General features: G+C 43.6%; 2 protein-coding genes across 2 annotated transcripts in view; both read left to right on the top strand.

The window, feature by feature from the left end:
- Positions 1-7,090: 7,090 nt before the first annotated feature.
- LOC124033081 (F-box only protein 22-like) lies at positions 7,091-12,983 on the top strand. The gene is made up of 6 exons (XM_046345014.1): positions 7,091-7,223; positions 7,854-7,941; positions 8,184-8,282; positions 9,105-9,257; positions 11,035-11,200; positions 11,583-12,983. Exons 1-6 carry the CDS (start codon positions 7,107-7,109, stop codon positions 11,974-11,976), a joined length of 1,017 nt encoding a protein of 338 aa, XP_046200970.1. The 5' UTR covers positions 7,091-7,106; the 3' UTR covers positions 11,977-12,983.
- A 1,611-nt stretch (positions 12,984-14,594) lies between these two features.
- Positions 14,595-25,444, top strand: part of LOC124033080 (transmembrane protein 266-like) — a 98,446-nt gene continuing 87,596 nt past the window's right edge. Inside the window, exons 1-2 of the mRNA XM_046345013.1 lie at positions 14,595-15,310; positions 16,644-16,786. Of these exons, the coding sequence (XP_046200969.1) occupies positions 16,773-16,786 (14 nt within the window). The 5' untranslated portion in view covers positions 14,595-15,310; positions 16,644-16,772. The remainder of the gene's footprint in view (positions 15,311-16,643; positions 16,787-25,444) is intronic.

Here is a 25,444-nt window from a genome sequence, read left to right as displayed (position 1 = left end):
AGGCCTGATCTTGACTGTGGCATCTATAGTTCCTTGAGCTTATTTGGGCTCATTTGACTTAATTATTAGTCTTCAGCAGGCTGTATGTAACTAGCCATGCTCATTATCCAAACCTGTAATAAATTAATGGTAAATGAAAAGCCCTCCTTCACTGTTCTCTGTCCGTTTGTGTGACAGCCAGTCAGGGGAGTGGATTTATTCTGTTCCCTGTCGGCCTGATTCTATTCTGTCACTCTGTCCTGCTCAGTCAGTGGCGTAGGGCTGTAGCCTATCTCTGGGCCCAGTTGTTTAAGATTCTGAAGGGTTGCAGGACAGCACCATTCATCTTTCTCTCCGTCGCTGTTTACCCTGTTGTTTATTCAGTGCCAACAGGAGGGTGGGGAGGTTGGAGGGCTCTGCCTCTGTTGTTCAGCATGCTGAGGTTGACAAGCACATGGTGTCTGTCTGAGCAGGGTCATGTTCCTGTGAGTCTTTTCCAAGCAGAACAGTAACACAGGGATGGATACTTGGGCCAGCTGATCTATTAGACCTCATCCATTACAGAAGATAACAAGGAATCTGTTAGGAAGTCTCCATTACATGCATCTAGGTTTAGTAGATGGAAACTAATTGTTTTTGTTGTTGTTGTGAAGAGGGTGCTATTTCATGCTGTAGGTGATTCACATCTTAGCAAATGTCTGGATTGAAACGGTACTTTATTTCATTCCTGATTATTTTCTGCCTAGAAAATCCTTTCTGGAAGTTATATCGTTTAACATATTACAAATCAAGTCTATATCATAATACAACCCATTCCCATTTCACTGATCACTTTTCTACGCAGACTCCTTAGCTTTGAGCCTCAGGTAACCTCAAACACACTGCAGTTCAGTCCGACTGTAAAGAGCCAAGACCTTTCCTCTGCTGACAGTACAGCACAGCAGCTCTCCAGGAGGGTCTCTCATCATCAGTGTGTCTCCCAGTCCTGGTATCTGTAAAGGTCAGATGAGACTGGTCACACTGTGCCTGTCTGAAACAAGCCATGCCTACAGCTTCCTGAAACCAGACTCATTTATCATTATGGAGATTTCCTGCATAAAGTCAAGGCTGATGGAGTGTACACATAGGCTAGCACATACTGTAATATTAGGAAAGGCATCAAGACAAAGCATAAGAGGAAGAGGTGAAGGAAGGTTTAGGAAGCAGATTCATGTGTCGTTGTGGATGGGTTGAATGGAGTGGAGTGAGCATGTACATGGGTTGTATGGAGTGGAGTGAGTATGTACATGGGTTGTATGGAGTGGAGTGAGCATGCACATGGGTTGAATGGAGTGGAGTGAGCATGCACATGGGTTGAATGGAGTGGAGTGAGCATGCACATGGGTTGAATGGAGTGGAGTGAGCATGCACATGGGTTGGATGGAGTGGAGTGAGCATGTACATGGGTTGAATGGAGTGGAGTGAGCATGTACATGGGTTGGATGGAGTGGAGTGAGCATGTACATGGGTTGGATGGAGTGGAGTGAGCATGTACATGGGTTGAATGGAGTGGAGTGAGCATGTACATGGGTTGAATGGAGTGGAGTGAGCATGTACATGGGTTGAATGGAGTGGAGTGAGCATGTACATGGGTTGGATGGAGTAGAGTGAGTGTGTACATGGGTTGGATGGTGGAGTGAGCATGTACATGGGCTGGATGGAGTGGAGTGTGCATGTACAGTGCCAGTGAAAGGTTTGGACACACCTACTCATTCAAGTGGTTTTTCTTATTTTTACTATTTTCTATATTGTAGAATAATAGTGAAGACATCAAAACTATGAAATAACACATATGGAATCATTTAGTAACCAGAAAAATGTTAAACAAATCCAAAAATATTTTAGATTTTAGATTCTTCAAAGTAGCCACCCTTTGCCTTGATGACAGCTTTGTACACTCTCTGCATTCTTGCAACAATCTTCACCTGGAATGCTTTTCCAACAGTCTTGAAGCAGTTCCCACATATGCTGAGCACTTGTTGGTAGCTTGTCCCTCACTCTGCGGTCCAACTAATCCCAAACCATCTCAATTGGGTTGAGGTTGGGTGATTGTGGAAGCCAGGTCATCTGATGCAGCACTCCATCACTCTCCTTCTTGGTCAAATATCCCTTACACAGCCAGGAGGTGTGTTGGGTCATTGTCCTGTTGAAAACAAATGATAAGCGCAAACACGCATATCGCTGCAGAATGATGTGGTAGCCATGCTGGTTAAGTGTGCCTTGAATTCTAAATAAATCACAGACAGTGTCACCAGCAAAGCACCCCTACACCATCACACCTCCTCCTCCATACTTCACGGTGGGAACTACACATGCAGAGATCATCCGTTCACCTACTCTGCGTCTCACAAAGACACAGCGTTTGGAACCAAAAATCTCAAATTTGGACTCATCAGACCAAAGGACAGATTTCCACCAGTCTAATGTCCATTGCTCGTTTTTCTTGACCCAAGCAAGTCTCTTCATCTTATTGGTGTCCTTTAGTAGTGGTTTCTTTGCAGAAATTCGATCATGAATTTGATCATGAAATTCAATCATGGGGCGGCAGGAAGCCTAGTGGTTAGGGCGTTGGACTAGTAAACGAAAGGTTGCAAGATCAAATCCCCGAGCTGACAAGGTAAAAAGCTGTTGTTCTGCCCCTGAACAAACCAGTTATTCATAGGTTGTCATTGAAAGTAAGAATTTGTTCTTAACTGACTTGCCTAGTTAAGTAAAGTAAAATAAAAGGAAGGCCTGATTCACGCAGTCTCCTCAGAACGGTTGATGTTGAGATGTGTCTGTTACTTGAACTCTTTGACGCATTTATTTGGACTGCAATTTCTGAGGATCAACGTATCCTCTGCAGCAGAGGTACCTCTGGGTCTCCCTTTCCTGTGGTGGTCCTCATGAGAGACAGTTTCATCATAGAGCTTAATGGTTTTTGCAACTGCACTTAAAAAACTTTAAAAGTTCTTGACATTTTTTGGATTAACTGACCTTAATGTCTTAAATTAATGATGGACTGTCATTTCTCTTTGCTTATTTGAGCTGTTCTTGCCATAATATGGACTTGGTATTTGACCAAATAATGCTATCATCTGTGTACCACCCTTATCTTGTCACAACACAACTGATTGGCTCAAACGCATTAAGAAGGAAAGAAATTCCACAAATGAACTTTTAACAAGGCACACCTGTTCATTGAAATGCATTCCAAGTGACTAACCTCATGAAGCTGGTTGAGAGAATGCAAAAGAGTGTATAAAGTTGTCATCAATGCAAAGGGTGGCTTCTTTGAAGAATCTAAAATATATTTGTTTAGAACTTTTTGGTTACTACATGATTCCATATTTGTTGTTTCATAGTTTTGATGTCTTCACTGTTATTCTATTTTGTAGAAAATAGTAAAAAATAAAGAAAAACCCTGGAATGAGTAGGTGTGTCCAAACCTTTGACTTGTACTGTACATGGGTTGAATGGAGTGGAGTGAGCATGTACATGGGTTGTATGGAGTGGAGTGAGCATGTACATGGGTTGAATGGAGTGGAGTGAGCATGTACATGGGTTGTATGGAGTGGAGTGAGCATGTACATGGGTTGAATGGAGTGGAGTGAGCATGTACATGGGTTGTATGGAGTGGAGTGAGCATGTACATGGGTTGTATGGAGTGGAGTGGAGTGAGCATGTACATGAGTTGTATGGAGTGGAGTGAGTATGTACATGGGTTGTATGGAGTGGAGTGAGCATGTACATGGGTTGAATGGAGTGGAGTGAGCATGTACATGGGTTGGATGGAGTGGAGTGAGCATGTACATGGGTTGGATGGAGTGGAGTGAGCATGTACATGGATTCGATGGAGTGGAGTGAGCATGTACATGGGTTGGATGGAGTGGAGTGAGCATGTACATGGGTTGAATGGAGTGGAGTGAGATGTGCATCAAGTGTCTAGTGATGCTGTACACATGGAACAACACACTGTTAGATATGGTGGAGCCTTGAACACTAACTCATACTGATGGCTAGCTTCTCCAATGTTCTCTGCAGCAGCTGGTGGTTACAATCAGACAGCTGCTGCTTTCTACTTGGCCAGGTTGGGTGGGTTTAGCTCTGCAGGGCTTTCCACAACCTGAGCACTTTAAGGTGTGTTGATCACATACTGTAGCCTAGTCCAACCAACCCAAGTACACTAGAATATGGATTGGTGTTGCTTTTCTGGATTATGAAACTACGGAAGGTTGGTGGCACGTTAATTGGGGAGAACGCGCTTGTGGTAAGGGTTGGAGCAGAGTCAGTGGATTGGTATCAAATACATCGAACACATGGTTTCCATATGTTTGATGCCATTCCATTTGCTCCGTTCCATCTATTACTATGAGCCGTCCTCCCCTCAGCAGCCTCCACTGTATGAAACACTGATGTGTCTGTCCAACTTACACAAACAGTACATTGCAAGTGGTGCGATGATCTTCTTTGTGGTTGCTCCCAGTTGCGTGACCTTCTGTATGGTCAGTGGACTGCCTTAAGCCAATTATGCAACATGAATAATTTTCGACCTTCAACATGAACCTTTTCGACCTGGCCCATAACACTTCTAATTCTATCATTTGGCTGAAGGGGCAGGCTGTGTGTATGTGTCCCAATGCCCCAAGGGAGACTCTTCTTGTCTTTCCCACTAATACACATAACCTCTGCAGAGTGCCATGGCTTTTTCCATTGTCTTAGAGTGAGTTCTATGTATTGTATGTATGTACTGTATATAAAGTATTCTTCTGAGCTTTTCTGCTGTGTGACTTTGTAGTACATATATGTGATCCCTGTGGGGATTTAACTCACAGTCTCTTACCAACTGAGCCACTACTGTCCATATACTTCCATTGGCAGCTAGCCACAACACTGGGTCCCTGCTTTACATGCAGTTGTGCTGGGATGAGATGATGAGGTGTGGGGCTCTGAACAGCTTGTGTCTGCCATGACTGATCAGATGGCTGTGTTGATCAGTAGGGATGGTGAGAGGCCAGGACAGGTCTGGTCTAATGGAGACGTGTAGTGTAGGGCGAGAGGACCAAGGAGACTGAAGAGGAGGCTTATGTCTTTAGGCTGATCTTGACTGTGGCATCTATAGTTCCTTGAGTTTACTTGGTCTCACTTATAGTCGAATAGTAGTATTTATTTGATTTTTTCTCCATTTTATAAGGTCATTGTCTCATGTACACAAACCCACACTGGGAAACACTCAGCGTCACTATCATTTAGGCCTACTGTGTTCAAGTAGTGTTTTGATCCAAGACGACATGCTGTATATTTTCTCTGCTGCTGCCAGCACCATTCCAGGTATATGTAAATGTAATTGGTGAATAAAGGTGATATACTCTGATTTACTCCTCACTCTGAGGTAAAAGAGTCACTTCCTGACTAGTATTTCTTCCCAGAGGTCTCTGTGTACTTGGAAAAAGCAAACCAGTGTTGGAGGGGAGCATATTAAGTAGGGATTAGTCATAATGCTGGCCTTCAGACATAGACCACATTAACATTTCAGATGGGGGGTTCAGCTCGGGATGATGCGTGCCAAGCTCGTAAGAGAGAGAGAGCTTTCTCCACTGATTATGTGTACCATGTAACCTCTCTGTTTCACAAGACAGACACTGTTATCCGTCAGGCTTATCGTGAGAATTTCCTTAGAAATCCTTGTTAACCTCTTTAACTATTTCTTATGTGAATGTGTGTCAGAAGAACACACCTGGATATGCTAGCATGCACAGTATGCTTGGGTGCAGCCTATGTGGGTTTAATTTGTGTATGTACGTCTGTGTGTGTGTGTGTGTGTGTGTGTGTGTGTGTGTGTGTGTGTGTGTGTGTGTGTGTGTGTGTGTGTGTGTGCATGTGTGTGTATTCAGTGTGTGTGTGTGTGTTTGTTCGTGGACATACAGTAGGAACCACTCCAGGTGTGGTCTGCTCCCAGTCCGTCGTGTCCGTCGTCCTTGTGAAGGTTAGTGAGTCACTGTAGAGATTAGATTGGTCCTGGGTGCCTCCGAGGCCACTGACTCCCCACAACACAAGCACACCCTGGTCCTAGTGATGGTGATGGGGCACTGCCCTCCAACTGCACAGGTCAACCCTGATCCTATCAACAGACCATTACTGTTGACTTATCTCTTAATACTTATAATGGAACTACAGGATGGTTTTCTTTCATTATGTAGGAGGTCAATATTGTTTTATTTAGCCTTGAGGAGTTGGAAGGGAAGGTAGAGGTGGATGGGGAGGTGGAGATGGAGGAGGAGGTGAGGGAGGAGGAGTAGAAGGTGGGGGAGGATGTGGAGGAGGAGGAGTAGAAGGTAGGGGAGGAGGTGGGGGAGGAGGAGGAGTACTTTTACACCTGCATTGTTTGCTGTTTGGGGTTTTAGGCTGGGTTTCTGTACAGCACTTTGAGATATCAGCTGATGTACGAAGGGCTATATAAATAAATTTGATTTGATTTGATTTGAGTAGAAAGTGGGGGAGGAGGTGAAAGCGGATGAGGTGGAGGAGCAGGTGGAGGGGAAGGAAGAGCAGAAGGAGGAGGAGGGGGAGGATGAGATGAGGAGGTGCAGGAGGGGAGGATGAGATGAGGAGGAGCAGATGCAGAAGGGGCAGGATGAGATGAGGAGGGGGAGGATGAGGAGGATGACTGAGCTAGAGTACAACTGGAGCACTGGCTGACCTTCTAAACCCAGACCCCACATCCTGTTTTTATCAACAATGGCAATGCACGTTTCAAGTTCTAAACAGGACTGAAACTGAATATATGTAGCTAACTAGAAATCTACACTAAATGTATCTGTTAGCTGTATACGTTTTGCTTGCAAAAAAGGCGTGCAGCCATGTGAAACTAGCATACGTTAGCTAGCTAACAGGTAGTACAACAGTATTTTAGTAATAATCTTGTATTACAGATTAGTGTTTGACAGCTAAATTAGCTAGCTAAGAAATGCTTGGATTCTAGTTAACGTTAGCTAGTTATCCTTAGACTGGTCGTAGGTATGTTTTTTAAACAACTTCCTTGTCATGCCAGGATGAGTGAGAGCTAACGACGACTGTCTTCCTTATTGTGCAGTGTTTGCAGACTGTGGATGAACTGTGCACGGAGAGTACTGAGGGTCCAGCAGAAGTTGACGTGGGTGTCTGCCTCTGGACCGTCCAACTATGACGGCCATGCTCTCTACCACAGCCTGGCTGAAGAAGTGGAGGTCAGTTTGACTACTGAAAATACACAAGAAATTACAACAGGGTCTCTTTCGGGAGAACGTTCATGAATTGTTGATAGAAGTGTCATGAATAGAGCTGACATGATTGCATGCCAGAGAGTAGTATCTCGTGAACAGACGACAAACATAAATGGTACTGTAGATCTGTCTTTATACTATGAGTGCTGATTGATAACGAGCAGAAGTAGTTCCAGTTTTTCGTCACTGGTTTTATATTTGGACAAATCAAGATTTCGCAGGTTTTACCATATTTTCTCATTTTGGAATGGGAGGGGACATCTGGCCCATACATTTACCCATAACATGCAAAGAGTGGATCTCCTCAATCCGGTTCCACTCCTCATTCTAGCATCTCATCTCTTAACATGTACAGACCCAGAACTTAATCGAGTATCTGACCAATTACGCAAGACTTTAGTTCTGGGTTAACTGAGATTAGCCAGAGGCATGCTTGTTCGACATTATGCATATCTATCTGTATGCTGTTGCAACAGTCCTACAAGTAGGCTAGTAGAACACAGTAAAGTTATAGCCTGGCTCCTACAGTGGAAGACTATGTGGAGTCTGACATGATTGAAAACTGTAGAAACACCTCTCTCTTAATGTTTGCAGAATGTATACCTGCTGCCCAAAACAGTCTTGGTTATGGTGGACAGCGAGACCTTCAGTGGACAAGACTCTTCCTACAAGCAGAAAAAGGGTAAGACGTAACATGTACATTTATACTACTCTGTAGTAAAGCACACTAATAATGCTGGGCCGAGAAGTAAAAAGTACTGTGGCCTCTTATCTACTAGCTAACTTCCATTTAGTTTTTTACTAAACACGTTGTAAGTTATTAAAAGTTGAAGGCTAAGTTGTGAAACCTGCTGCTTATATTAGAGTCGCAGTCAGTAACAATCTAATTGTAAGGCATGTTCTAACCTGTATCCCCTCTTGCAGCACGCAAGACCCACCACAGTCCAGACTCAGTGGAGGAACTGAACAGGCTGTTCCCCAATGGATGTGACATCATGGCCATCACCACGCCTGGTGTTGTTTGTAAGAACTACAGTATTTTCATATTTCCATTCCTAATGACCAGAACACCGTGTGGTAGCTATTCCATGTGTTATAATATGTTATAACACATAATTCTTACAACACTAACCACTCATAGCTAGCTCTTGTGCCATAATTCATGACACAGGCTGCTGCCGGTGCATGACATTCAGGTCCTTTCCTCTTTGATGCGTGTTGTGCATTTTCATCTACCAGTTTTTAAATGTTAACCAGCTCACTTAAGCGTATCACAGAGGAATGGGTCACCTGTCAACAGGGGATGGTCCACATTAATCTCCCCCTGCCTTATTAACATAGGTTGCTCTGCTTTAGAGTTGGGAAGAGAAGCATGGCGACTAGATATGTCGATAGATAACCTAGTATTCCAGGACTGACAACAGGATCTGTGCTCTGTATTCCTCTATATAATCACTAAGCTGGAGAGAAGTGACACTCCATCAACCAAGTATGCAGATAGTGTCTTTGCTCGCGAACTGAAAATCTAGCTTGGTAGTATTGATTTGTTATGTGTTAAATAGTGTTATGTCACATAGATTGAGTGCTTAGAGAACCAGGGACGTGGAACACCATGCAATATGTTAAAATGCAATTACTGTTAGCTAGCTAACTACTTAAAATATACATCATTCATTTACCAATATAAGGAAAAGGACATTGGTTGACAGTATGATTTGTCCTTTTGCCTTTTCCCACAGTAACCCTGAAGAAGGCATTTGCCAAAATGTCGATTTTTTTTTTAAAGCAAACTTCCAATGTCCTCCCAAGAGTTGCTGCTGAGTCTCTCTTCATCTTCCCCCACAGTAACTCCCAGTGGCTCCCACTCGGGTCCACCGAAGGAATTCCAAGAAGGAGAAGCTGGCTATGCTATCATGTTCCCTAGGATGGAGGGAGTGGACATCCGCCCCTTTCACTTCTGCAAACGCACCATCTCAGAGTCACACCTGGAGGAAGCAGGTTGGTGAGACCGACTGGGAGTTGAAGTTATGATGATGTCGTGTCTTTGAGTGTGCCGGATTAAGTGATATGACATGCTATTCTATAAAATCCTTTCGTTGTAATTAATATTACCTGATTGAGCTAATCATGTAAATGTAATTTACTAGAAAGTCGAGGCACCACAAAATAATATTTGTAGAGCAGTTATCTTCCGAATAAACTCTTAAAGACGTAGTAATATTTTACATCAATAGCAGTAAATATTAATTGTCACCTTATTTCAGTCTCATCTGAAAGTTGTAAATTCTTGGTTATCTTCACGAACCCTGGCTAACAAGTCTAATCAGCAATACAAAATTGGGTTTAATTATTTATTTACTAAATACATAACTAATCACACAGAATTACATATGCACAGAATTAATCATACATTGATTACAAATGATGTAATAAAGGAAAACGTCCCTAGCGTACGGAACAGATATGACAGCTGGTTACACAAAGAAAAGTGGGTTGGGTTTGAGTGAAAGAGCGGGAAGACTGAAGAACAAAGGGAGAAGCAATGTCTCTATCGGGCCGTAGACAGCTACTCTATCGTAAATACCGAATCTTATGCATTCTAAATTACCGCCCATTTGGAAAAGGGAAATGCAATAAATATTTACTCTGAGCTGTGCTTCGGTATGTTGGTCGTAGATGCTGGTCGTGTTGGCCAACAGAGATCTTCCTGTCCTCGGATGAATGTCTCTGGTGGTAAATTGGATAGGTTGTAGTAACGTCGTTTTGTGGTAGACGAGATACTCTGTCTGTTCTTTCCTGTCTGTTATTTCGTTTGCAGCTGCTGTTGCTAACTCAACGGATAGGAGGTATCACTTCTGTAGCGAATAAGAGTTCAAAGTTCATACCATTCGCAACCAAAGCTCACGCTGAGGTTGGCTTCGTTCTGTAGTTATCTGAACCCTTCTGACATCGGATCGTCATCCTAATGTACCCGGAACAGGAAGTTATATTGTCGTCAAGGCTTTATATAGGAAGGGAGAGGAGGGCGTGTTTCATAGTTTATAACCAATGTCTCTTCACGTGGGCGGGCCACTGAGTCGGGCCTAATTCACTCATGAAAACCCAATTCTCACATTTTAGAAGCTAAAATCACATTTCATCCCCTCACAAATAATTTTATATTCAAACGTTTAAATTGCACAACAATTCCATGTGAACCTGATAACTATAATGTGTAGTCTTTCCACTGTACCGTTTATGTCATCCTATCATTGATGAGAATGTCTCAAATGACAACCGAACTGACATCATATTCATAAAGTACCAACGCATATGTTCAACTGGTTGGATAACCAAAATATGGTTAATTTCCTCCCAACTGCTGATGTTCCCAGAATTTCTATTCTAACCAAGGGATGTTCAATAGTCACATCAGTAGGGTAGAGAGAGGAAAAGGGGGGAAAGGTATTTATGACTGTCATAAACCTACCCCAGGCCAGCATCATGACAATGACCAGTTCAGAAATATACCTTTCTCCGCTCTCCCACATAGGGGTACCACAATCAACCATTAAGCTGGTCAGTGCCGGTCTTGTTCTAGCCCAATACAAACCCTGCAGTGTGAAGTTGATACTAGGATTAGTATATGAGTGTGTGATAAATACCAATATTTACAGAAAAGAGATGGCAACAAACATTTCTACAGTATGCTAAACACATCCTTGGCTTTAGCCAATCCTCCACCATAATATGATTCCATCTCTGACTCCTCTCTGTTGTCGTCCTGTCCCCTCAGGGCTGGTGAATAACCCTGATCTGCGTGTGGTGCTGCTGTTTGGCTATGAAGCCTACAAACCCGGAGCAGCCCGCTTCCTTAACCAGGTCCTGGAGCCTTTGGCACGCAGCAAGGCTCTCATCGCTGGGGGCCATGTGGAGAATGTCTTCTCCCCTGAAAGAGAGTGGTGAGTACCTGAGTGATCTGTAACATGTACTGTTCTTTTCAATGCTGAGAAGGGTCAGGAGTTCTCAAACATGGGTCTGGGGTCTTATTTATTGCGACTTCCTAGTAATCTACCAAGTGGCAAAACAACATATGTTTTAAGGTAGTGGGGTCCTCAGCTGGAGCCTCATCATATTCAGAGGGCCCTGACATGAAAAGTTTGGGAATCCCTACTCTTACTATGCAGCTGTGACTTTGTTTTTGTCTGTCCCGCGATCGTTCTCTGTAACTGTTGCTGGGGCTGGTGCGGTGGTGTAGGTCTGGCCCTGAGTCGTCCCGGGGTTTGGGTTTAGCTTATAGTATTACTATATAGTTATGTGACAGTGGTCGGTCTTTCTCCGTAGCTGTGGCCGGGGGTCGTACGGCGTGGTGGGTCTGGCTCTGAGCGGTCCAAGGATCCAGGGGGCCAGTGTTCTCCTGGAGCAGGACGTGAGCAGCCCCAAGGCAGCCGAGGCCACCATACGGAGACTGAAAGCCGCCAACCTCCCAGAGAGGAACACCCTGGGCTTCATGTTTGCCTGCGTGGGCCGCGGACACAACTATTACAACAACCAACGTAACGTGGAGGCAGACACCTTCCGCAAGGTGTTCCCCAACATCCCACTGTTTGGCTTCTTTGGTAACGGGGAGATTGGGTGTGATCGTATTGTGAAGGAGGACTATACTCTGTGTGACACGGATACGGACAGTCTGCAGCATGGATACACCACTGTTATGACCCTAGTTCACCTTGGCTGAGGGGTGGATGGTCATATTTACATTCAAACTACAGTTTGTTTTGTTCACTTCAGGTTCCTATTGATTAGGTACGAAACGGAAGAAAACCAGAAGAAGCAGAGGGGTACTATCATAACTGGTCCAATAAGAAACACCCGTTTTATGTTGCAAAATGTTTTGAAATGGCGTGCCCTAATGAATACAGCCCTGGTGTCTAGTTCAGAAGACTGTCTGTGCACGTAACAATCAGGATCAACAACATTTTGGTTGTAGAATCTTATCTCTCAGCCATGGTGGTATGTGATGCTGTTTGAAGTGGCTTACAACATGTACATGTCTTTCTTTTTGTTGTGTTCAACTTTTCCCAATGTAAAGTTTTAACTTTGTACATTTTGGAAGGGAAATGCAATGTTTTATCTGCTGAAATAGAGGTAAATAGTTACTTGATCCTGCATTGATCATTTGAAACTTGAATAGGAAATATTGCTGATATGTTAGTGAGTTTAACAAGGTGCTGATGGGAATCAGAGAAGAAAATACTGTCCCTTCATCTCAGTCTTCTGTTACAAAATCATACAGTGGACTTCCCCATTTAAAACACATATATATTATCCTGAATTACTCACCAAATGTTACGCTCATATTCAAAACAAAGAACTGAAACTAACTAACTAATCTTGACCAGATGGTTTCTTACACCTTATAGTGAAGAGTTACTGACACTTGTTGTCCAATTAACAAATCTAATTGTTATTAATTATTATAAATAATTATTGAGATTACCGATCAGGCACATTTTAGTTAAGAAGATAAGGAAAGTAACATGTTTTGAACCTTCTGAGAAAAACTCCGTTTGTCTTGATTTCAATGTTTTCTCCTGTATGTGCTTTGACACATGCCCCTCTTTTAGTGTTATATGGAGAAACTCTTTTTGAATTGCAATTAAATCGAGGCCTGTTCCTTCTACCTTTATAAGACTATTTCACACACTGGGCAATTCCACGATAACAGAGTGAGGCCGAGACTCCGATTTTCACGTCAAACAGAAAGCAATGATTGCAAAGTTAAACCAACCATACAACTCTATGCATAAGGATGGCTTTTATAAAGACATTTACTTGAAGAACAGAACAGTGAACAGTGGGGCGGCAGGTAGCCTCGTGGTTAGAACGTTGGGCCAGTAACCAAAAGGTTTGTTAAATCGAATCCCCGAGCTGACAAGGTAAAAAATCTGTCGTTCTGCCCCTGAACAAGACGGTTAACCCACTGTTCCTAGGCCGTTATTGTAAATAAGAATTTGTTCTTAAAGTGACGTGCCAAAATTTTAAAAGATGCAAAGTTTGGTAGCAGAATGAGGGTTTGTGCTGTTATTGTGGAATTGCCTCACTAGCTTCTATTTACTCAAATGTATTCCGTGGTTTAGACTAAATCTTTCTGTGTCGTTCTTCATACTGTCTTGTAAGGTCATATTTGTTGCTTCATTGGAACTGATGGTTTTAAAATGTGTTATTTTACGTGTTCCATTCCCAAACAGGGTATTCCAGCCATTATATGATTGTGTGATAAACATAACATGTACAAACAGTTTTGTAGTTGGGATTCTGTACAATATTCTGCTTAATTTACGAACATATTATAATTCTGAAGACATTCCTGATGACAGTATTTGTTTTGTTTATGAAGGTATGAGGTAGATGTTCTGAAAATAGGTATGAAGGTATGAACACATGAGAAATGTTTAGGAAGTTCAAAACAGTTCTTTGGAGATTAATGTGGAATTTGACCAACCTATATGTTTGGCTAAATGGTTTTGATTGCTTCTGTTTTTTGTTTAGAATAAGCTATTTTAAGGTATAACTTTTCAGTATAGTATACAAGTTATTCTCCTGATCCTGAAATGTAAGATCACTGTTCATAGTTTTCTGTGACCTAACAACCATTCTGTTACCACACAATGTTACCACACAATCATTCTGTGTAGAGTTATTGGGATTATTTTAGAATGGTTCTTTAAATTGTTTTCTCTGGCTTTAATATGATGAGCAAAATGTTTAAAGTTACATGCACTTTTCAACTATGTGTGCCAAATATGTTTGATTTATTTCAAATTCAATAAATGACTGCCATTGAAATATCTTCTCACCCTGGCTTTCTCTGGCTTTCTCTAACTCTATCTCTAACTCCTGCACAAGAGTCACAATGTGGACTTCAGGTTTAGGTATCCTGATTTATCATAATGGAGAAAAAAATGTGCATCTAACTAATTATTTTCAGAACATCTTCCAATATCATATTCTACAACCAATGCACTTAACAATTAAAGAATAACAGAATAGTAAAACCTTCCATTTACATATATGTTTTCTTATATAACAGTCCTAATTGTTCAGAATTGCTCTATCATAGACTACAATTATTTCATATCGACCATTTCCGAAAGCCTAACCTTGACAAGCAGGCGTGTTTGATATAAGGCTGCGAAGACGCTATGAGATTGATTGATGTGCGCTCTAACCATCGACTGGCTATTCCTGGTGAATGACAAACTGTTAAGCCAATTGGTAGAAAGATCATTTATATTCCCATAGTATCTTGAATTTACGAAACGATAAAAACGTAAAGCCTATGGACATGGAGAAAGGCAGCTCGGGAATACAGCTATAGGCCTACAAATCAAGTGAGGTGACTGTACTTCAGTTTTCATTCGGTTATCAGGATTTGAAACTAGAATCCACAGAGAGCCTTCGTGACCGAATCAAGCAATTACAATGTTATAGCTTCGATACTGACACCATTCGGCATGAAAATAAACGGCAATGTTTTTGACGTTGTTTCGCGGGGATTATGCTACTATTCTCGGATTTGAAAGGGAGAGAGCAGCGCGGCACTAGAGAAGCCGGAGGTTAATCACGTTTTCAGCACCGAGACAGCTCCTTGTGGAAGAGGTCTATATTCGGCAGCAAGGAGTCCCTTCTGCGATCGCGGGGGAAGCCCTCAACCCTCACTAGCACATTTGGAGCGGTGTAGCCAACAACACACACAACGTTCTGACCTTTCTTCCTCCACTCTCCAACGATGCCGGTTATTTGGTGGTCAGTCAGGGACACTTAATATAATCTTGCTGAACGACGATGGTGCTTGCATTTCGGCTCCAGTCTTTTCGTTTTGCACAGGATTTTAAGCAGCAGCAGTGGTGCTTGTCCAATGTAAAAGTGCTAAGGAAGGCAGCAGCCTACACATCGCCACGAGCTTGGAGCACGAGCCTCACTCACGCTGATCATCACAGAGGGAGACATCACGAGCACGCGGCCAACGGGAGGCTCGATTAGACTGTCAACAATGTAAATCAAGACAGGTAGGAAGGTTCTTCTTTGGTTGAACTGAATAATAGATTAGTTTTACATTGCCGGGGCACTCCCTCGGTGTAGCCTACAACGGGGACCACCCCCGCTTTACGCACTAGGCTACTATAGTGTCTCTGCTTCTATATTCAGGTACCACAGCGACTAAGTATAGTCCTATCCTGGATTAATGCTTGGTTTAGTCCGTTTCAATTACAATTTCCAGTAGGGTTACATTATTATTAGTTCCTGAACAGGGAGGCAAACATTTGCATGTCAAGCTACCTGTCAGTTTGGTTTTGACGTGGATATGGGGCTGAGTTGTGCTTTGAGTTTTATGCAATACTACAGAAAAGCCGTGTAAAATGAAGTAAGTGTGAAGAAACCTCAGTTATGAAGTAAGCGGGCCGTTAGCCTACTTTACTATTCAATGAACTGTGTGAGACCCAGCGCATGTTCCAAATGGCCTACATAGGCTCACTTAAATGTAGTGCACTATATAGTACGTAGATTAGAGGCGAGATGGATCTGAACTGATAGGCTCCTGTAGCTTATTAAGGTCATGCAGAGACCAGTGGACAGACCTCTACTTGATATTTTGTGCTGATCAGGCAAAGCACAGTCTATGAACTCTCACCATTCAAACACCATGGTCGATAAAAGGGTATTCAAGAGAATTTGCTTAACATAACCCTTTATACAGTAAGTTGGGATGTGCTAACAACCTCCAGTTGTTGTAGTCTTTAGTAGAAGTCTCTCAATATACCTTCTCACCAGCACCATCTGAAATGTAATGATGGGCAACACAGAAAGACTTGACCTGTAATGTCTCTCACATCTTCTCCATTTAAAGTATTGGTACTGTAGTGTATGTCTTGCGTTTAAAGTGTTATTGAATGACTCATACATAGCCTACCATACTCTCAGGGGATTGCCATAATAATGTGTCACTGTCTGTCATCAATCATATCTAAATAAAGACCAAGCACCTGGGTAGGTTTTCACTCATGCATGTCCTGTGTCAAGCGTAATGGATTTTCCCAGCAGTAACTCAACAATGGACTCATTCTATGGTGAGAGCAGCTCTTTAGGAGTATTATCCAGCAGACATGCAGGTGATGTGCTCTGACTATAGACATAGAATAAATCATCTTTTACTTTGAAGAATTGCCGTTGTAGGTTACTCTTCAAGCTACAATTATAGTTCTTCATTGTCTTAGTATCCCCATACTGTTTCTGGTGCCAGTATACAATGTTTTACTTAACTCGTGAACATCTTAGTGTAATACGGATGTAATATGGTTGTAGTACATGTCAGGTGTAATTGATATTTAATTCAATCCCCAGGTTCAACATGAGTTCAGCAGAGTCTATCTGGTGTGGTGATCTCAGAAGCTAAGAGAGGCATAGCCTGACTGAGAACTGAGTGAAGATCATAGCCTCCTCCTCTTCCTCTCTCCATCACCATCCACCAACATGGCTAACCCTCAGTAAGTATAGTACATTCCACCAACCAGTGTGTGTATCTCCTCTCTGTCCCCCCCCCCAGAACATGACCTGTGCTCAGTATGATCTCTCTCCCCCCCAGAACATGACCTGTGCTCAGTATGATCTCTCTCCCACCCAGAACATGACCTGTGCTCAGTAAGATCTCTCTCCCCCCAGAACATGACCTGTGCTCAGTATGATCTCTCTCCCACCCAGAACATGACCTGTGCTCAGTAAGATCTCTCTCCCCCAGAACATGACCTGTGCTCAGTATGATCTCTCTCCCACCCAGAACATGACCTGTGCTCAGTATGATCTCTCTCCCACCCAGAACATGACCTGTGCTCAGTAAGATGTCTCCCACCCAGAACATGACCTGTGCTCAGTAAGACGTTTCCCTCTTTACCAGACTTCTCTGACCTCCTCTCACCTCTCTTCCTGAAGAATAAATATGTTATTGTACACACTGGCATGCACGCAATCACACGGACACACTGACACACACGCGCACACACACACACAGACACACACACAGAGAAAAAGAGAGAGAGATAGCGAGAGGGAGAGAGAGACAGAAAAGGAGACAAAGAGGGAGACAGAGACAGAGAGAGGCTGAGCGAGAGGGAAAAAGAGAGAGAGAGAGAGAGAGAGAGAGAGAGAGAGAGAGAGAGAGAGAGAGAGAGAGAGAGAGAGAGAGAGAGAGAGAGAGAGAGAGAGAGAGAGAGAGAGAGAGAGAGAGAGAGAGAGAGAGAGAGAGAGAGAGAGAGAGAAAAAAAACGACAATGGCCCTGTTACAGACAGAGGCAGAGCTCAATGATATTGCAGAGGGGCACCTCATTGGTCAGCTCATTTGGAATTCTGCAGTCTAGCCGCTCTTTCACAAATTCCTCTTACCTTGCAATTTTTTCTTGCTATCCTCAAGTCTTTTGATTGGTTGATTTTTTGATGAGTGTGTGTGTGAGAGAATGTGTTGGCGTGAGATAGAGAGAGAGCGATAAGGAGATAGAAACAAGATAGTTCAACATTTGCTTGCAGAAACATACCCGACTAATGAACAATTGCTGATGCAGTGATGATCTTCTTAGTAGTTACTCCCAGTTGCGTGATCAGTAGGGATGGTGAGAGGCCAGGACAGGTCTGGTCTAATGGAGACGTGTAGTGTAGGGCGAGAGGACCAAGGAGACTGAAGAGGAGGCTTACGTCTTTAGGCCTGATCTTGACTGTGGCATCTATAGTTCCTTGAGCTTATTTGGGCTCATTTGACTTAATTATTAGTCTTCAGCAGGCTGTATGTAACTAGCCATGCTCATTATCCAAACCTGTAATAAATTAATGGTAAATGAAAAGCCCTCCTTCACTGTTCTCTGTCCGTTTGTGTGACAGCCAGTCAGGGGAGTGGATTTATTCTGTTCCCTGTCGGCCTGATTCTATTCTGTCACTCTGTCCTGCTCAGTCAGTGGCGTAGGGCTGTAGCCTATCTCTGGGCCCAGTTGTTTAAGATTCTGAAGGGTTGCAGGACAGCACCATTCATCTTTCTCTCCGTCGCTGTTTACCCTGTTGTTTATTCAGTGCCAACAGGAGGGTGGGGAGGTTGGAGGGCTCTGCCTCTGTTGTTCAGCATGCTGAGGTTGACAAGCACATGGTGTCTGTCTGAGCAGGGTCATGTTCCTGTGAGTCTTTTCCAAGCAGAACAGTAACACAGGGATGGATACTTGGGCCAGCTGATCTATTAGACCTCATCCATTACAGAAGATAACAAGGAATCTGTTAGGAAGTCTCCATTACATGCATCTAGGTTTAGTAGATGGAAACTAATTGTTTTTGTTGTTGTTGTGAAGAGGGTGCTATTTCATGCTGTAGGTGATTCACATCTTAGCAAATGTCTGGATTGAAACGGTACTTTATTTCATTCCTGATTATTTTCTGCCTAGAAAATCCTTTCTGGAAGTTATATCGTTTAACATATTACAAATCAAGTCTATATCATAATACAACCCATTCCCATTTCACTGATCACTTTTCTACGCAGACTCCTTAGCTTTGAGCCTCAGGTAACCTCAAACACACTGCAGTTCAGTCCGACTGTAAAGAGCCAAGACCTTTCCTCTGCTGACAGTACAGCACAGCAGCTCTCCAGGAGGGTCTCTCATCATCAGTGTGTCTCCCAGTCCTGGTATCTGTAAAGGTCAGATGAGACTGGTCACACTGTGCCTGTCTGAAACAAGCCATGCCTACAGCTTCCTGAAACCAGACTCATTTATCATTATGGAGATTTCCTGCATAAAGTCAAGGCTGATGGAGTGTACACATAGGCTAGCACATACTGTAATATTAGGAAAGGCATCAAGACAAAGCATAAGAGGAAGAGGTGAAGGAAGGTTTAGGAAGCAGATTCATGTGTCGTTGTGGATGGGTTGAATGGAGTGGAGTGAGCATGTACATGGGTTGTATGGAGTGGAGTGAGTATGTACATGGGTTGTATGGAGTGGAGTGAGCATGCACATGGGTTGAATGGAGTGGAGTGAGCATGCACATGGGTTGAATGGAGTGGAGTGAGCATGCACATGGGTTGAATGGAGTGGAGTGAGCATGCACATGGGTTGGATGGAGTGGAGTGAGCATGTACATGGGTTGAATGGAGTGGAGTGAGCATGTACATGGGTTGGATGGAGTGGAGTGAGCATGTACATGGGTTGGATGGAGTGGAGTGAGCATGTACATGGGTTGAATGGAGTGGAGTGAGCATGTACATGGGTTGAATGGAGTGGAGTGAGCATGTACATGGGTTGAATGGAGTGGAGTGAGCATGTACATGGGTTGGATGGAGTAGAGTGAGTGTGTACATGGGTTGGATGGTGGAGTGAGCATGTACATGGGCTGGATGGAGTGGAGTGTGCATGTACAGTGCCAGTGAAAGGTTTGGACACACCTACTCATTCAAGTGGTTTTTCTTATTTTTACTATTTTCTATATTGTAGAATAATAGTGAAGACATCAAAACTATGAAATAACACATATGGAATCATTTAGTAACCAGAAAAATGTTAAACAAATCCAAAAATATTTTAGATTTTAGATTCTTCAAAGTAGCCACCCTTTGCCTTGATGACAGCTTTGTACACTCTCTGCATTCTTGCAACAATCTTCACCTGGAATGCTTTTCCAACAGTCTTGAAGCAGTTCCCACATATGCTGAGCACTTGTTGGTAGCTTGTCCCTCACTCTGCGGTCCAACTAATCCCAAACCATCTCAATTGGGTTGAGGTTGGGTGATTGTGGAAGCCAGGTCATCTGATGCAGCACTCCATCACTCTCCTTCTTGGTCAAATATCCCTTACACAGCCAGGAGGTGTGTTGGGTCATTGTCCTGTTGAAAACAAATGATAAGCGCAAACACGCATATCGCTGCAGAATGATGTGGTAGCCATGCTGGTTAAGTGTGCCTTGAATTCTAAATAAATCACAGACAGTGTCACCAGCAAAGCACCCCTACACCATCACACCTCCTCCTCCATACTTCACGGTGGGAACTACACATGCAGAGATCATCCGTTCACCTACTCTGCGTCTCACAAAGACACAGCGTTTGGAACCAAAAATCTCAAATTTGGACTCATCAGACCAAAGGACAGATTTCCACCAGTCTAATGTCCATTGCTCGTTTTTCTTGACCCAAGCAAGTCTCTTCATCTTATTGGTGTCCTTTAGTAGTGGTTTCTTTGCAGAAATTCGATCATGAATTTGATCATGAAATTCAATCATGGGGCGGCAGGAAGCCTAGTGGTTAGGGCGTTGGACTAGTAAACGAAAGGTTGCAAGATCAAATCCCCGAGCTGACAAGGTAAAAAGCTGTTGTTCTGCCCCTGAACAAACCAGTTATTCATAGGTTGTCATTGAAAGTAAGAATTTGTTCTTAACTGACTTGCCTAGTTAAGTAAAGTAAAATAAAAGGAAGGCCTGATTCACGCAGTCTCCTCAGAACGGTTGATGTTGAGATGTGTCTGTTACTTGAACTCTTTGACGCATTTATTTGGACTGCAATTTCTGAGGATCAACGTATCCTCTGCAGCAGAGGTACCTCTGGGTCTCCCTTTCCTGTGGTGGTCCTCATGAGAGACAGTTTCATCATAGAGCTTAATGGTTTTTGCAACTGCACTTAAAAAACTTTAAAAGTTCTTGACATTTTTTGGATTAACTGACCTTAATGTCTTAAATTAATGATGGACTGTCATTTCTCTTTGCTTATTTGAGCTGTTCTTGCCATAATATGGACTTGGTATTTGACCAAATAATGCTATCATCTGTGTACCACCCTTATCTTGTCACAACACAACTGATTGGCTCAAACGCATTAAGAAGGAAAGAAATTCCACAAATGAACTTTTAACAAGGCACACCTGTTCATTGAAATGCATTCCAAGTGACTAACCTCATGAAGCTGGTTGAGAGAATGCAAAAGAGTGTATAAAGTTGTCATCAATGCAAAGGGTGGCTTCTTTGAAGAATCTAAAATATATTTGTTTAGAACTTTTTTGGTTACTACATGATTCCATATTTGTTGTTTCATAGTTTTGATGTCTTCACTGTTATTCTATTTTGTAGAAAATAGTAAAAAATAAAGAAAAACCCTGGAATGAGTAGGTGTGTCCAAACCTTTGACTTGTACTGTACATGGGTTGAATGGAGTGGAGTGAGCATGTACATGGGTTGTATGGAGTGGAGTGAGCATGTACATGGGTTGAATGGAGTGGAGTGAGCATGTACATGGGTTGTATGGAGTGGAGTGAGCATGTACATGGGTTGAATGGAGTGGAGTGAGCATGTACATGGGTTGTATGGAGTGGAGTGAGCATGTACATGGGTTGTATGGAGTGGAGTGGAGTGAGCATGTACATGAGTTGTATGGAGTGGAGTGAGTATGTACATGGGTTGTATGGAGTGGAGTGAGCATGTACATGGGTTGAATGGAGTGGAGTGAGCATGTACATGGGTTGGATGGAGTGGAGTGAGCATGTACATGGGTTGGATGGAGTGGAGTGAGCATGTACATGGATTCGATGGAGTGGAGTGAGCATGTACATGGGTTGGATGGAGTGGAGTGAGCATGTACATGGGTTGAATGGAGTGGAGTGAGATGTGCATCAAGTGTCTAGTGATGCTGTACACATGGAACAACACACTGTTAGATATGGTGGAGCCTTGAACACTAACTCATACTGATGGCTAGCTTCTCCAATGTTCTCTGCAGCAGCTGGTGGTTACAATCAGACAGCTGCTGCTTTCTACTTGGCCAGGTTGGGTGGGTTTAGCTCTGCAGGGCTTTCCACAACCTGAGCACTTTAAGGTGTGTTGATCACATACTGTAGCCTAGTCCAACCAACCCAAGTACACTAGAATATGGATTGGTGTTGCTTTTCTGGATTATGAAACTACGGAAGGTTGGTGGCACGTTAATTGGGGAGAACGCGCTTGTGGTAAGGGTTGGAGCAGAGTCAGTGGATTGGTATCAAATACATCGAACACATGGTTTCCATATGTTTGATGCCATTCCATTTGCTCCGTTCCATCTATTACTATGAGCCGTCCTCCCCTCAGCAGCCTCCACTGTATGAAACACTGATGTGTCTGTCCAACTTACACAAACAGTACATTGCAAGTGGTGCGATGATCTTCTTTGTGGTTGCTCCCAGTTGCGTGACCTTCTGTATGGTCAGTGGACTGCCTTAAGCCAATTATGCAACATGAATAATTTTCGACCTTCAACATGAACCTTTTCGACCTGGCCCATAACACTTCTAATTCTATCATTTGGCTGAAGGGGCAGGCTGTGTGTATGTGTCCCAATGCCCCAAGGGAGACTCTTCTTGTCTTTCCCACTAATACACATAACCTCTGCAGAGTGCCATGGCTTTTTCCATTGTCTTAGAGTGAGTTCTATGTATTGTATGTATGTACTGTATATAAAGTATTCTTCTGAGCTTTTCTGCTGTGTGACTTTGTAGTACATATATGTGATCCCTGTGGGGATTTAACTCACAGTCTCTTACCAACTGAGCCACTACTGTCCATATACTTCCATTGGCAGCTAGCCACAACACTGGGTCCCTGCTTTACATGCAGTTGTGCTGGGATGAGATGATGAGGTGTGGGGCTCTGAACAGCTTGTGTCTGCCATGACTGATCAGATGGCTGTGTTGATCAGTAGGGATGGTGAGAGGCCAGGACAGGTCTGGTCTAATGGAGACGTGTAGTGTAGGGCGAGAGGACCAAGGAGACTGAAGAGGAGGCTTATGTCTTTAGGCTGATCTTGACTGTGGCATCTATAGTTCCTTGAGTTTACTTGGTCTCACTTATAGTCGAATAGTAGTATTTATTTGATTTTTTCTCCATTTTATAAGGTCATTGTCTCATGTACACAAACCCACACTGGGAAACACTCAGCGTCACTATCATTTAGGCCTACTGTGTTCAAGTAGTGTTTTGATCCAAGACGACATGCTGTATATTTTCTCTGCTGCTGCCAGCACCATTCCAGGTATATGTAAATGTAATTGGTGAATAAAGGTGATATACTCTGATTTACTCCTCACTCTGAGGTAAAAGAGTCACTTCCTGACTAGTATTTCTTCCCAGAGGTCTCTGTGTACTTGGAAAAAGCAAACCAGTGTTGGAGGGGAGCATATTAAGTAGGGATTAGTCATAATGCTGGCCTTCAGACATAGACCACATTAACATTTCAGATGGGGGTTCAGCTCGGGATGATGCGTGCCAAGCTCGTAAGAGAGAGAGAGCTTTCTCCACTGATTATGTGTACCATGTAACCTCTCTGTTTCACAAGACAGACACTGTTATCCGTCAGGCTTATCGTGAGAATTTCCTTAGAAATCCTTGTTAACCTCTTTAACTATTTCTTATGTGAATGTGTGTCAGAAGAACACACCTGGATATGCTAGCATGCACAGTATGCTTGGGTGCAGCCTATGTGGGTTTAATTTGTGTATGTACGTCTGTGTGTGTGTGTGTGTGTGTGTGTGTGTGTGTGTGTGTGTGTGTGTGTGTGTGTGTGTGTGTGTGTGTGTGTGTGTGTGTGCATGTGTGTGTATTCAGTGTGTGTGTGTGTGTTTGTTCGTGGACATACAGTAGGAACCACTCCAGGTGTGGTCTGCTCCCAGTCCGTCGTGTCCGTCGTCCTTGTGAAGGTTAGTGAGTCACTGTAGAGATTAGATTGGTCCTGGGTGCCTCCGAGGCCACTGACTCCCCACAACACAAGCACACCCTGGTCCTAGTGATGGTGATGGGGCACTGCCCTCCAACTGCACAGGTCAACCCTGATCCTATCAACAGACCATTACTGTTGACTTATCTCTTAATACTTATAATGGAACTACAGGATGGTTTTCTTTCATTATGTAGGAGGTCAATATTGTTTTATTTAGCCTTGAGGAGTTGGAAGGGAAGGTAGAGGTGGATGGGGAGGTGGAGATGGAGGAGGAGGTGAGGGAGGAGGAGTAGAAGGTGGGGGAGGATGTGGAGGAGGAGGAGTAGAAGGTAGGGGAGGAGGTGGGGGAGGAGGAGGAGTACTTTTACACCTGCATTGTTTGCTGTTTGGGGTTTTAGGCTGGGTTTCTGTACAGCACTTTGAGATATCAGCTGATGTACGAAGGGCTATATAAATAAATTTGATTTGATTTGATTTGAGTAGAAAGTGGGGGAGGAGGTGAAAGCGGATGAGGTGGAGGAGCAGGTGGAGGGGAAGGAAGAGCAGAAGGAGGAGGAGGGGGAGGATGAGATGAGGAGGTGCAGGAGGGGAGGATGAGATGAGGAGGAGCAGATGCAGAAGGGGCAGGATGAGATGAGGAGGGGGAGGATGAGGAGGATGACTGAGCTAGAGTACAACTGGAGCACTGGCTGACCTTCTAAACCCAGACCCCACATCCTGGTGAAGTCTCATAATTACACAACCTAAAGGCACAGCCCAGTGGAGTGCCTCACAGTACAGCACATTAGAGTACCTCACAGCGCCTCACAGTACAGCACAGTAGAGTGCTCCACAGCACCTCACAGTACAGAGAGAGAGAGAGAGAGAGAGAGAGAGAGAGAGAGAGAGAGAGAGAGAGAGAGAGAGAGAGAGAGAGAGAGAGAGAGAGAGAGAGAGAGAGAGAGAGAGAGATTATCTATCTCACTTGCTTTGGCAATGTTAACACATGTTTCCCATGCCAATAAAGCCCATTGAATTGAGAGAGAGTACAATCACTGACTGAATCAGTGGGAGACTGCTTAGAACCTCCCTCTTCTCTCCCTTCTCCTCCTCCTCTTCTCCCACTTCTCTTCCTACTCTTCCTCCTCTTCTCCCACTTCTCTTCCTACTCCTCCTCTTCTTCTCTCCCTTCTCCTCCTTCTCTTCTCCCACTTCTCTTCCTACTCCTCCTCTTCTTCTCTCCCTTCTCCTCCTCCTCTTCTCCCACTTCTCTTCCTACTCCTCCTCCTCTTCTCTCGTTCCTAACTTCACATTTGTAAGAGCTCCGATTCACTCATCTGACAATGGGAGGCCTGTGAGTCACTCCACTGGGCTTGTGAGTCACTCCACTGGGCTTGTGAGTCACTCCACTGGGCTTGTGAGGCACTCCACTGGGCTTGTGAGGCACTCCACTGGGCTTGTG

Source organism: Oncorhynchus gorbuscha, linkage group LG04 (assembly GCF_021184085.1).
Source record: "Oncorhynchus gorbuscha isolate QuinsamMale2020 ecotype Even-year linkage group LG04, OgorEven_v1.0, whole genome shotgun sequence".
Taxonomy (NCBI): Eukaryota; Metazoa; Chordata; class Actinopteri; order Salmoniformes; family Salmonidae; genus Oncorhynchus; species Oncorhynchus gorbuscha.
The sequence above is the reverse complement of the archived record's forward strand: the minus strand, read 5'-3'. Positions and strand labels throughout refer to the sequence as shown.

What these genes read in the sequence shown, in the direction of transcription:
- LOC124033081 (XM_046345014.1), top strand. Translation starts at nt 7,107, where the DNA reads ATGAACTGTGCACGGAGAGTACTGAGGGTCCAGCAGAAGTTGACGTGG. An exon ending in GTCACACCTGGAGGAAGCAG is followed by an intron (nt 9,258 to 11,034) that starts GTTGGTGAGACC and finishes CTGTCCCCTCAG; the next exon opens with GGCTGGTGAATAACCCTGAT. An exon ending in TTCTCCCCTGAAAGAGAGTG is followed by an intron (nt 11,201 to 11,582) that starts GTGAGTACCTGA and finishes CTTTCTCCGTAG; the next exon opens with CTGTGGCCGGGGGTCGTACG.